The sequence below is a fragment of the Dendropsophus ebraccatus genome, chromosome 2 (genome assembly GCF_027789765.1).
Source record: "Dendropsophus ebraccatus isolate aDenEbr1 chromosome 2, aDenEbr1.pat, whole genome shotgun sequence".
Lineage (NCBI taxonomy): Eukaryota > Metazoa > Chordata > Amphibia > Anura > Hylidae > Dendropsophus > Dendropsophus ebraccatus.
This window is the reverse complement of record NC_091455.1, coordinates 190,192,723-190,204,687: the sequence shown is the minus strand read 5'-3', so window position 1 is coordinate 190,204,687 and position 11,965 is coordinate 190,192,723. Positions and strand designations below refer to the sequence as shown.

General features: G+C 41.1%; 1 protein-coding gene across 3 annotated transcripts in view; it reads left to right on the top strand.

Moving 5' to 3' along the window:
* The first annotated feature begins 10,555 nt into the window (after positions 1-10,555).
* Positions 10,556-11,965, top strand: part of ADARB2 (adenosine deaminase RNA specific B2 (inactive)) — a 471,923-nt gene continuing 470,513 nt past the window's right edge. For all 3 annotated transcript variants that reach the window (XM_069958929.1, XM_069958928.1, XM_069958931.1), the window contains exon 1: positions 10,556-11,062. In XM_069958929.1, the coding sequence (XP_069815030.1) occupies positions 10,966-11,062 (97 nt within the window). In that variant the 5' untranslated portion in view covers positions 10,556-10,965. The remainder of the gene's footprint in view (positions 11,063-11,965) is intronic.

Below are 11,965 nucleotides of genomic sequence, written 5' to 3'. Positions count from 1 at the left end.
ACTCAGGTTTGTAGTTCATAGAACGTTGCCAAACCTGAACAGTTAGTCAAGTCCTCTCAACATTATTGATGGCAATTTCAAAGGATACTGATCAGCAGGGTGCCAACATCCAGCAATCTCACTGATTAGCTATACTACACACTGCACGTGGCCAGAAGTAGTCAGACCTGCTCACTGCGTAACGGCGGTGCTGAACAATAGCAACCAGGCCCAGCCATGTGGTTCTGAACTCATCCTGAGAATAGGCCATCTATCATTTTTACCCCAAAAAATTCCTTTAAGTGTGCAACTCCAATAAATAACGTACCAAAAACGTAAAAAAAAAAAAAAATAGTTGATAGTAGGTAAAAACATAAACCAATTAAAAAAAAAAAAAGTTATTATTTGCAAAACTGATGGGTTTCACCTGCGATGTTCAAAAGAAGGAAGGAAGAAAGCTCCGACTCCCCCAGGATACTGGTGTGCACTACAGATGCTGAAAAAGGCTCTTGAAAGATTTTTCTGTTCTTCTTGTGGCTGTGTCAGATATAATAAACTTGTTAGTCAGATTCTACACATTTGACCAGTCTGACGGAGCGCGTGAACTCCTTGATGGCAGCAAAAGAGAAAAAGATGAGATGATGGCTTAAGATCAATAGCTTTACATATGCAGCTATAACATACGCATCCCTCAACTCTCGCTCTAACAGTCTCCGCTGCCTATTAAAAACCACAAGCCGGTGTAGAGGAAATACTTTGATACCACGATGTTAAGGCACGTCTGGAGAATGTTCTCATTGTGTACTTAGTCCCTGTCAGAGAATTTTTTTTTTTTAAGCAGTGTAAATAAGGAGTGGGAGCCCTTTCTGAACATGCTGCTGAGTCATAAGTCACAAGGAACCGACATGCCAGACTCTTCATCGGAATAATTCAACGTGGCCTTAAAGAACGGGGCAACCACAATAGACAAGAATATGTAGGGATACAGTGTTTCTTAGGGAACGCATTATTGTGCTAGTTTACAAACTTTTAATGCAACCTTGAGGCTACGTTTCCACTATGTAAATATGACGTCCGTATTTCGTAACAACGAACGTCATTGTGCAGACGTCAGTTAATGATGGCCGTTGTTATAAAATACAGATGACATTTTTATATAGTGTGAACCTAGCCTGAATATGAAACATTAGGATTGTGGAATACACAGAAAAACAATTAAAGGGGTGGTTCAGCAAAAATAAATAAAGTGGTGTATTCTTTCCAGTCTAACACAGTGCTCTCTGCTGCCACCTCTGTCCATGACAGGAATTAACCAGGAGCAAATCCCTACAGAAAACCTCTTCTGTCCTCCAGACTGGAAAAAATACACAAATTCCTGCAGGACATACAGCAGCTGATAAGTACTGGAACACTTGAGATTTTTTTTTAACAGAAGTAAATGACAAGTCTCTAGCACTTTCTGGCACCAGTTGATTTGAATTTTTTTTTTTCTGAACTACCCCTTTAAGGCTCTCCACATGAATACATTTCTATATGTAGACCCCTTAAAAAAGTAAGTTAAAGGCCATCCTAACTTACAGTGCACTGAGATAGCTGTCTGCTCACTCCTCTAGTGACCCCATAATAAATACTGAGCCGCCCCTCTTAGAAACTGCCGCTGCAGAGAGGCAGTTTGATATTCATAATGGGATGTCACTAGAGGAGTGGGCTGGCGTCTGCTTTGGTGCACCTAACAGACTATATAGCATATCTATAAAATGTCTCCTACGTAAAAATGGTGTACCACAGTGCTATAGTAGATGTACCATGTACCTTTTTGCAACTTCCCAAATTTAAAACTGACCTGATGGTAGATTCCCTTTAACTGGGTTATTCTGGGTTAAAAAAAAATATATATATATTTGTTTTCTTCCAAAAAAAAAAGCACCATCCCTGTCCACAGGCTGTGTATGGTATTACAACTTCATTCACTTCAATGGAACTGAGCTGTAATACCACACACAAACTGAGGACAAGAGTGATGCTGTTTCAGGAAGAAAGCGGCCATGGTTTTCAAAGTCTGGTTAACCCCTTTCAAGAGTACATAAATTTTTTTGCAAATATTTACTCTTGAAAGAAAACTGTTAAGTCCATACCAGATACAGGGCTGCAGTCAGAGACAGAGAGGATGGGGGGGGGAGGAGGCATGCATGCAGTGGCTGAGCGTCTTTTCTATGGCACTTAAGCTGCCAAGGAAAGCTTCAATTTTATAAATCTGTCTTTGCTGTTTGCCATTTGCAAAGCCATCATTTGTTTTATCTCCCTATCGCCTATCCGCCCTTGAGTGCAGCCCTGCATCTGGTATTAAGCTTCCAAGGAAATATGCAATTTTATAAATTTGCTAATGGCTATAAGCAAATACAAAGGCATTGTTAGTTTTATCCCCCTATCACCTATCCCCTTCGATTTCTGTACTTCATGTTTTAAAAGCCAAAAAAAAAAAAATTTGAGCAGAGGATCAGACTGCGCCCAGGGTTTGTTTGTAGTCTGTTACTATGGCAACAAATGTGATATTGTAAACACAAACTTTTTTTTTTTAATCAAGCTTTGTAAACTTGCTTCAATTTTTTAAGATGCCTGGAAAAATAATACAAATGGCTGCAAATATCATTTTATCGGCATTGTCACAATAGAAGAACAAGTGTGAGCATTTATTAAACCATCCATCACCCTTTATAAACGTCTGGTAATACCAAGACTGGCAGCATCTTTCCCTGCTAGCATCCACAGGTTCCATTGTCCTACTTTCAGGCATTCAGCAAATGATGCTATTTTTTGTCAATAGTAATAATCTAAAGCAGTCTGTGAGATAAAGGAAAGAGGGGGATGCAGCTGCAGATTCTCTGTTTTTTTTTTTCAGTTCTGACAAGCATGAGGGGTGGATGGTAGAGGATAAGAACAGTAAAGACATTTGATTGGTTCTGACTGTTCATCTACCTCTATTGATAACTTTTGGTATGTTGCTGCTTACGGTGAGACTAACAACACTTATCATACTTATATATTCGGTCTCCTTCCCCCAGTTCTCAGCTGCTGGTTTCTGCTGAAGACACAAAATCTGTGTGTGAGCTTTTCATTTTGCCCCCCCCCCTCCTCTCCCCTCCTTTCTGAGACAGCTGGTGTAAACAAGTCCCTGGCTGGCTTTATCTGCAACATTGTAGCTTCTTTGTAATGCTGGGCGGGTTATTCTCAGGTCAAGCTGCTAATGAACTCACTGTTATTAATCCTCCCAGCATTACAGTGTTACAGATAAAGACTCCCAAGGACTTGTTTACATCAGCTGTCTCAGAAGCAAGGGGGAGGAGGGGGAGACAGAGAAAAAGGCTCATACACAGATTTTTGTGTCTTCAGCAGAAAGCAGCAGCTCAGAACTGGGGGAAGGAAACTAAATAGATAATAAGAAGTATGGAAGAAATTGTTAGTCTCACCATGGACGGCAACATATCAGTAGTTATGTTTAAGTGAAATACCTCTTTAAACTTCCATGCAGTATAAGGATGAAGTCATCAAGTCCCTGGTAAAATATATTTATCAAGTTATTCTTATTTGAATGCTGGGAAGGAGAATCGAATTGCTGGCTGGATGCATTGCTATGTACTGCCAGCACTTGTAGTAAATGTTGTTGGCACATTCAGATCTCTACAATAACACAAAGACTGGCAGTGACTAGTGATGTCTTATGTCACAGTGCTAAGGCTCATGCATATCTGTCATATAACTGTTCATTATAAACCTGGGGGCTCACTAATGAAATAACAACAGCAATAATGATACAGGTCTTATTTATGGAGAAACACAGTATGCCCCTACACTGTAGCCCCCACGCTATACGGTAGCTAGCCACTATACTGTATGTCCCACTGTAGTTAGGCTCCTATACTGTATACCTCCCTCCTCCCCCGTAGTTCGTTCCCCCATACTGTATACATCCCCCCTCTGCAGTAAAGCCCCCCCCCCATACTGTATACCTTCCTCCCCCCTCTGTAGTTCCTCCCTCATACTGTATACAGTACATCCCTCTGCAGGTAGTCCCCATACTGCATCCCTCCCCCTCTGTAGTTCCTACCCCATACTGTATACATCCCCCTGCAGGTGTTCCCCCATACTGTATACCTCCCTCCCTCCCCCTCTGAGTAGTTGTTCCCCCATACTGTATACATCCCCCTGCAGGTGTTCCCCTATACTATATACATCCCCCTGTAGGTGTTCCCTATACTGTATACCCCCCCCCCCCTCTCAGTAGTTGTTTCCCCATACTGTATACATCCTCCTGCAGGTGTTCCCCCATACTGTATACCTCCCTCCCCCTCTGAGTAGTTGTTCCCCCATACTGTATACATCCCCCTGCAGGTGTTCCCCTATACTATATACATCCCCCTCCTCAGGTAGTCCCTATAATGTATACCTCCCCCCCTCTCAGTAGTTGTTTCCCCATACTGTATACATCCCCTGCAGGTGTTCCCCCATACTATATACATCCCCCTGTAGGTGTTCCCCCATACTGTATACAGTACATCCCCCTGCAGGTGTTCCCCATACTGTATACCTCCCTCCCCCTCTGTAGTTGTTTCCCCATACTGTATACATTGCCCCCTGCAGGTAGTCCCCATACTGTATATCTCCCTCTCTCCTCTGTAGTTGTTCCCCCATAATGAATACATATCCCCCCTGCAGGTAGTCCCCATACTGTATACCTTCCTCCCCACTCTATAGTTCCTCCCCCATACTGTATACATCCCCCCATTATAATTGTTCCCCCATACTGTATACACCCCCCTGCAGGTGTTCCCTATACTGTATACCTCCCCCCCATTATAATTGTTCCCCCATACTGTATACATCCCCCTGCAGGTGTTCCCTATACTGTATACCTCCACCCCTCTCAGTAGTTGTTTCCCTATACTGTATACATACCTATGCAGGTGTTCCCCCATACTATATACATCCCCCTGTAGGTGTTCCCCCATACTGTATACATCCTCCACTGCAGGTGTTCCCCATACTGTATATCTCCCTCTCTCCTCTGTAGTTGTTTCCCCATACTGTATACATTGCCCCCTGCAGGTAGTCCCCATACTGTATATCTCCTTCTCTCCTCTGTAGTTGTTCCCCCATAATGAATACATATCCCCTCTGCAGTTAGTCCCCATACTGTATACCTTCCTCCCCACTCTATAGTTCCTCCCCCATACTGTATACATCCCCCCTCTGTAGTTGTTCCACCATACTGTATACCCCCCCCCCCCCTACCTCTGCAGGTAGTTCCCATACTGTATACCTCTCTCCCCCCTCTGTAGTTGTTACCCCATACAGTATACATCCCCCTGCAGGTGGGCCCCATACTGTATACCTCCCTCCTCCCTCTGTAGTTCTTCCTCCATACTGTATACATCCCCATCTGCAGTAAGGCCCCTTCATACTATACCTCCCCCCCATACTGTATGTATCCCCCTTTGCAGGTATCCCCTTTTATTCTACCTCCCTCCCCTCCTCTGTATTTTGTCCATGTACCCTCTGTCCCCCTATATTCAATGTCCCCTACTCTGCATCTTCTTACCCCTCCTGCCTCCCCGTGCTGAGCAGGAAGGGGGGTGGGGGAGGGGGGATAATGTTGCGGAGCATAACCAGTCTGGCACTGATCAGCCAATCAGTGTCAGGGATCTGGTCGACTCTCTTTCTACCTAGGGCTTATATCTGGAGTAGGGCTTATATTTCAGACCTGAAGAATGAAGCTAGGTCTTATTTTTGGTGTAAGTCTTTCCAGTGAGACATGGTAGTGTTTTACCATTTTAACCCCTTCCCACCTTCCCCACATTAATTAAAGCAATAGGCTCAGGAGCTGACCTCACTCCATATACAGTACGGCAAGTGTCGCCCCCATATTTACATATGTAAACGCCTGAAAGCGAGTGAGCATCTGGTAAAATCCTCCAGCATCGCCCTGCTCGAGTAAAGGTATAAGAACCCATTCACTTTAATTAGCTGCAATGCAACAAGGTTCAGGGAGTGCAGCAGGGCAATTCTCTGCCACGTGACCAAAGTCGTTTGAGGATGTAGCCTTAAAGCCTGACTAAGCTCTGTTCCATTTTTGAAGGGAAATAAAAGAATTGCTATTTTTGCTTTTAAAATAATGAACATCTTGTTAGAAACCAATGGATCACATGATAAGTCTATATGATCCACTTGGCGCTGCAAATTCTATTAGAGAATAGGAGAGCTCCATGGTCCATAGAGGAAGAGTAAGAAGGGCTACACTGTGTATGACCAAATTAGTATATATGTATATGTATATTCAGATACATGTGTGGTATGTGCTTCTTTGAATATATGTATTTTCATTATATATATATATATATATATATATATATATATATATATATATATATATAGTGGCACTTTGGTCTAAGAGTAACTTGGATTGAGAGCATGAAGAGTGCAAAAAGAGCTCACAGATTTTCAATTTTTTTTTTTGTTTTTTTTAAATCAGATAATTTTTTATTTAGTAGCAAAACAATTTTTAACTCAGATATATAGAAAGAAACACAACAGAAAAAAGGAAATATCTGCATTCAGATATCAGCATTTAAGTACTGTACATCGTATACCATTGGGAATGGACTTGACATGACCTTGTTTCAGATACAGTTAGAGTCCCAGGTATAGGCGATATAAAGAAAGGAAAAAAAAAAAAAAAGAAACAAAATCGGTCAGCAGCAGATAACCTTAAATAAAGAAAAAACAGATAACAAAAATTTTCAAAATTGTAACATGGTTTAAGAGCATTGCTTTGGTTTAAGAGCTGGGTGGCAGCGGGATCGGGGGAGGGGCATGGTCTGCAAAGGTGGTCTACAGCACTGTAGTCTGACCCAGGAAGTCTCCCTCACCTTCCAAATCATGTGTTTCCCATCCTCTCCATTCCTGCTATAATGTGACTGCACTCACACTCAGCTATACACACTGCTGCTATAATGTGCCTGCACTCACACTCAGCTATACACTGCTACTATAATGTGCCTGCACTAACACTCAGCTATACACACTGCTGCTATAATGTGCCTGCACTTACACTCAGCTATACACACTGCTGCTATAATGTGCCTGCACTCAGCTATACACACTGTTACTATAATGTGCCTGCACTAACACTCAGCTATACACAATGCTGCTATAATGTGCCTGCACTTACACTCAGCTATTCACACTGCTGTATAGAAAAGTTTATGTCACTGTCCTCCTGCACAGCTCTGTGATTCTCACTTCCTGATTGGTCCATCCTGAACACACACACCCTTCCCCATTGCTGTCATGTGACCACACAGATCTCTGACAGCAGCCATGCTTCTCTATTCTAGCCTGTTGTACTACACTACTGCATTATGGGGATGTGCATCTCCATCCTGTATCTACAAACTGTTTATGCAGTTACTATACATTATACACCACATACTGATTGCTATACTGTACAGTAACTGATAATATCACATATTCAGCTGTTTCTAAATGTTTGTTTCATTTTTGTACATGTTATTCAAAGTAAAAAATTATTATTTTTGGGATATGGAACCAATTGTTTAGATTTCAATGATTTGTTATGGGACAATTTGATTTGTATTACAAGCACGTTCGTGGAACGAATTATGCTCGTAATCCAAGGCACCACTTTGTATATATACATATATATATATATATATATATATATATATATATATATATATATATATATGCATTAATGTTTATTTGTGTGTTCTGTGTGTGTATATATATATATATTTTTTTTTTGTTTTTTTGTATACAGAGCCTCTGAAAAATAAATAGTTTGAAAGGGACTATTCCAATTTTTTCACTGGACCCCAAGCCCACTTCTACACATATATGTGTAACTCTTTTCATTCACTCACTCATTCATGTCCCAGATCTATTGCCTCCTAAGAAAACCTAAATAGGAGGAAATTATTTTCTCTTCCATTGATGTCATTATTAACCTATTCTTTCCAGGTCAGTGACATAACAAAGAGAACTCGTCCCAATGACAGATATAATACACTTAGAGTATCAGTATGATATAGTATGTGTTTACTAGTAGATACAATTATACCTACAGTCCCCCAAAAGTGCCAAACAAGGGAGCATTAAGGAAAGCACTTAAAAAATGTAAGTGGTCAAATGACATATCACATCATCTCCGCCAGATTGCAGCTCTGAAAAGAATGGCTTTTTATGGAGACTTTAGTCCAGGGGTAGGGAACCTTGGCTCTCCAGCTGTTGCAAAACTACAACTCCCATCATGAATGGACAGCCAAAGCTTTAGCTTTAGCCAAAGCTTTATTCATGATGGGAGTTGTAGTTTTTCAACAGCTGGAGAGCCAAGGTTCCCTACCCCTGCTATAGTCAGTACATGACTGAAATAGAATTGGATAAATAATTCTTATTCCTTTTGTTATTTGAAGTAGGTCAGATAATAATTCTGACTGCCATTCTCTCTGTTCTTTTTTACGATAGCAAATTTTTTTGTTAGTTTGAACCCAAAAACGGACAACTGTGTAAGGACTGTGAAACTGTGAAAGTCATTAACATATACTGTAGTGGTGTGTCTCCCTCCATCTTGGACCATGCACACCCTCCATCCTCTATAGGTATATCTATAGGGTAGGGTCCAGCCCTCTAAGGTCTCCTTATAGTGGTGAGTTGGTACACACTATTTAAAGGGGTATTCTGCTACAAAATAACTTCACATCATAACTTCAAGTGTATTCTTATTTTTTCTGCGGACCCCGGTGTCCTCCTATGTCACTCTTAGGTCCCCAGCTGAGAGCCCACTGACTGATACAGGACAGTGCTGTGGTCAGAGGGGCTCTCCGTAGAGGGGCTGTCCTTAGAGGGACTTTCACAGCACCAGACCCCCCCGCCCCCTTGGGGGACTGCGCGGCTCCACACCCCGGGGATGGCACAGGTGTTGGGCGCGGCTCTCACGCCAAAGGGGTAAGGGAACACGGTTCTCTCTAATGCTGCTGCGCTGTGAGTGCTAATGCAGTTTATACACAGCTGAATTTAGCCCTGCTATAACTGTGCATATAATATAACACAACATGTAGTTTAGGAATATGAAAGCAAATGGGCATAAGGTATATAGTCACCTACCTATCCTGGATGTTCAGTCTGTAGAGACGTCCATAGTCATGAAGATTTTTTTTATGACCAATTGGAACTTCTGACATACCAGAATTACCAAAATCATTGATATGCTATGTTCACACAACAAAAATATTGAAAAGGCGCTCGATTTTGATATTTAAAAAATGTCCTTTTTTGCTGTGATTTAACTGACTGCAATGGCAATGCATTGAAGTCAATGGGAAGACGGACGTCCAATGCACAGTGTATTGAATAATGGACGTTTTTGCTGCGGACGTGAAAATAGGGGAGACCAGGCTGCTAAATAACGTCCGTTATTTTACACTCAACTTAACGGACGTCATTTTAAACGGAGCTGAAAAAACGTTGTGTGAACATAGCCATACCTTGTTATATTTGGTTTCTATTTCCCATAAAATATCAATCCAATAATAGTCCCAATCGATCATTTCTTATGTATTTCCACATGGGACAAGACGCATCTATGTAGATTGTACTTTTCCCAACCATCATTCATTAGCGTTTTTTTTTCTCCTTACAAGTTATGTTGTACTTCTCTGCGGAATATGTTGGTGCCACGTATAGCATTACGTTTATAGAATAGAAGTCGTCGGTTGTATATCACGTTATATTTCAATCCTGCCTGTAATATATTTAACATAACGCTTATAATCTCACACGTTTACCTACCTAGCCTGTCTGATAAGCTGTGCCCTTTATTTATATAGCGCCAACTTATTACATAGTTTATCATTGCTCCCATCTTAACTATTGCATATATAATAATAAAAACATATCATAATTATATTTTGTACATAATATAAAGTGCACAAACGTATCACATTATAACTCCCACCTGCAAAGCCTCAACTTCCATTCACTCTATACGCTTTACACTCTTCTTCACTCATCCACGCTTGTCTATTCCTTATTCCGCTTGGATATATCATCATATACTTTTCTACAATCACATCACCCTCCCTCGCCTACAATCCACAACTCGAAATCAGATACATCTATTCCGTCACGAGAACTAACTAGTTAATAAAAAATAAAATAAAAATAAAAATGAAGAAAAAAAAAACATTCTTTGCCCTGAGAACAAGTTGCGAGCAGGGTCCACAAACATAATGTTCTGCCCATGTGGCTTAATGCTAAAGGCAGAGAGATGCTTTTATATCCGGCATTCTTTAAGATGCCCCCCCCCCCCCCCCCCAGGCTTCTTCCAGATAAACTGGCAGTATGTTCCTAGCCCCTACAGTGCAGCTTCTCCTCCTTCTTCTTCTTCTTCTTCTTCTTCTTCTTCTTCTTCTTTCCCTTTCCATCAGGTCCTAAGCATATCCATCAGCCCAAATGGGAGCTGAATTTGCAAAGCTGACAAGGGGGGTATACAGAGAGAGGACTGATGATGGTGTGATGTCAGAGCCAGGAGACAGTTCTGATTGGATCTAATTAGACTTTGCTATAGCAAATAGACAGGCTCCCTGCATGATTGGCTTCAAAGTGGCTTGTGCCAAACGACTAGCAGAGGTGCAAAAAGTACATTCAGAGCATTTGCAGCCCCTGCTAAGAGGAAGACAGCCTTATACTGAGAGCTGATCCAGCAGCTTCACCACAAGCTTCCCCAAGCATGCAAAGAAGATAAAAGACACTTAACACAGCTAATAGCAAGTGACTACATGCCAGAACCAAATCCAGCAGGATACATCAGCAAGCTACAGAGGTATATATACCAGGCAAGCACTGAAATCTCATTAGCAGAAGCAAATTGGTGACTATTGTACAAGCATTGCACTCAGCTCCTCTTCTCCATCCATGGCTTCAGTTCTGGGCAGCAGCAGGACCTCAGCTTGTCCAAGTAGTCAACTCAAATTCAAGTCTAAGAGGAGAAGAAGGAGATCTAAGAGGAAAGGTAAGAGGCAGCATCTTATTCTGGTGTGGACATCATTATTATAGGACAGTACCTGATTAGAGGAGCTGTTTCTTCTCTTGTAGAGATCAGTGTCCTGGTGCTTGTTCTTCTTCAGCAGCAGCAGCAGCCCCTCATTTCCTCCCCAATGAGAAGCATTAGCATGTCTGTAGCTTTGTTTCCTCTTGTCACAGGCATTTAGCACATGATCCCTGCCAGTTCTTAACAGCAGCAAGTCTGAGGGTAGAAATGCCTCATGCTTCCAGAGAGTGAACTCAGGCTGTATAGTCAGTGGAAGCAGCAGCCAGGTAGTTGTGCTGGTTTTGTTTTATGGGATTTTTGTTCTGCTTCTTGACCTACTTGAGGTTATTTTAGGCAGAGAAAAGAGTGCAACATATTAAGTGAAATGGATTATTGTGAGTGAGGGGGTCTGTAAAGTTACTGAGGACTCAAGTGAAAGCAAAGTATTCTGTGAAGGATTTCTAGTTAGAGACTGGATACAGTATACATGATACATAAACAATGCAAGCTTAAACAAACTGGATACAATGTACATGATATACAAACATAAACTGGATACAATATACAACATGATATACAAACATAAACTGGATACAATATACATGATGCATAAACAACACAAACATAAACAAACTGTATACAATATACATGATACATAAACAACACAAACATAAACAAACTGTATACAATGTACATAATATACAAACATAAACTGGATACAATATACAACATGATATACAAACATAAACTGGATACAATATACATGATGCATAAACAACACAAACATAAACAAACTGGATACAATGTACATGATATACAAACATAAACTGGATACACTATACATGATACATAAAGAATGCAAGCATAACCAAACTGGATACAATA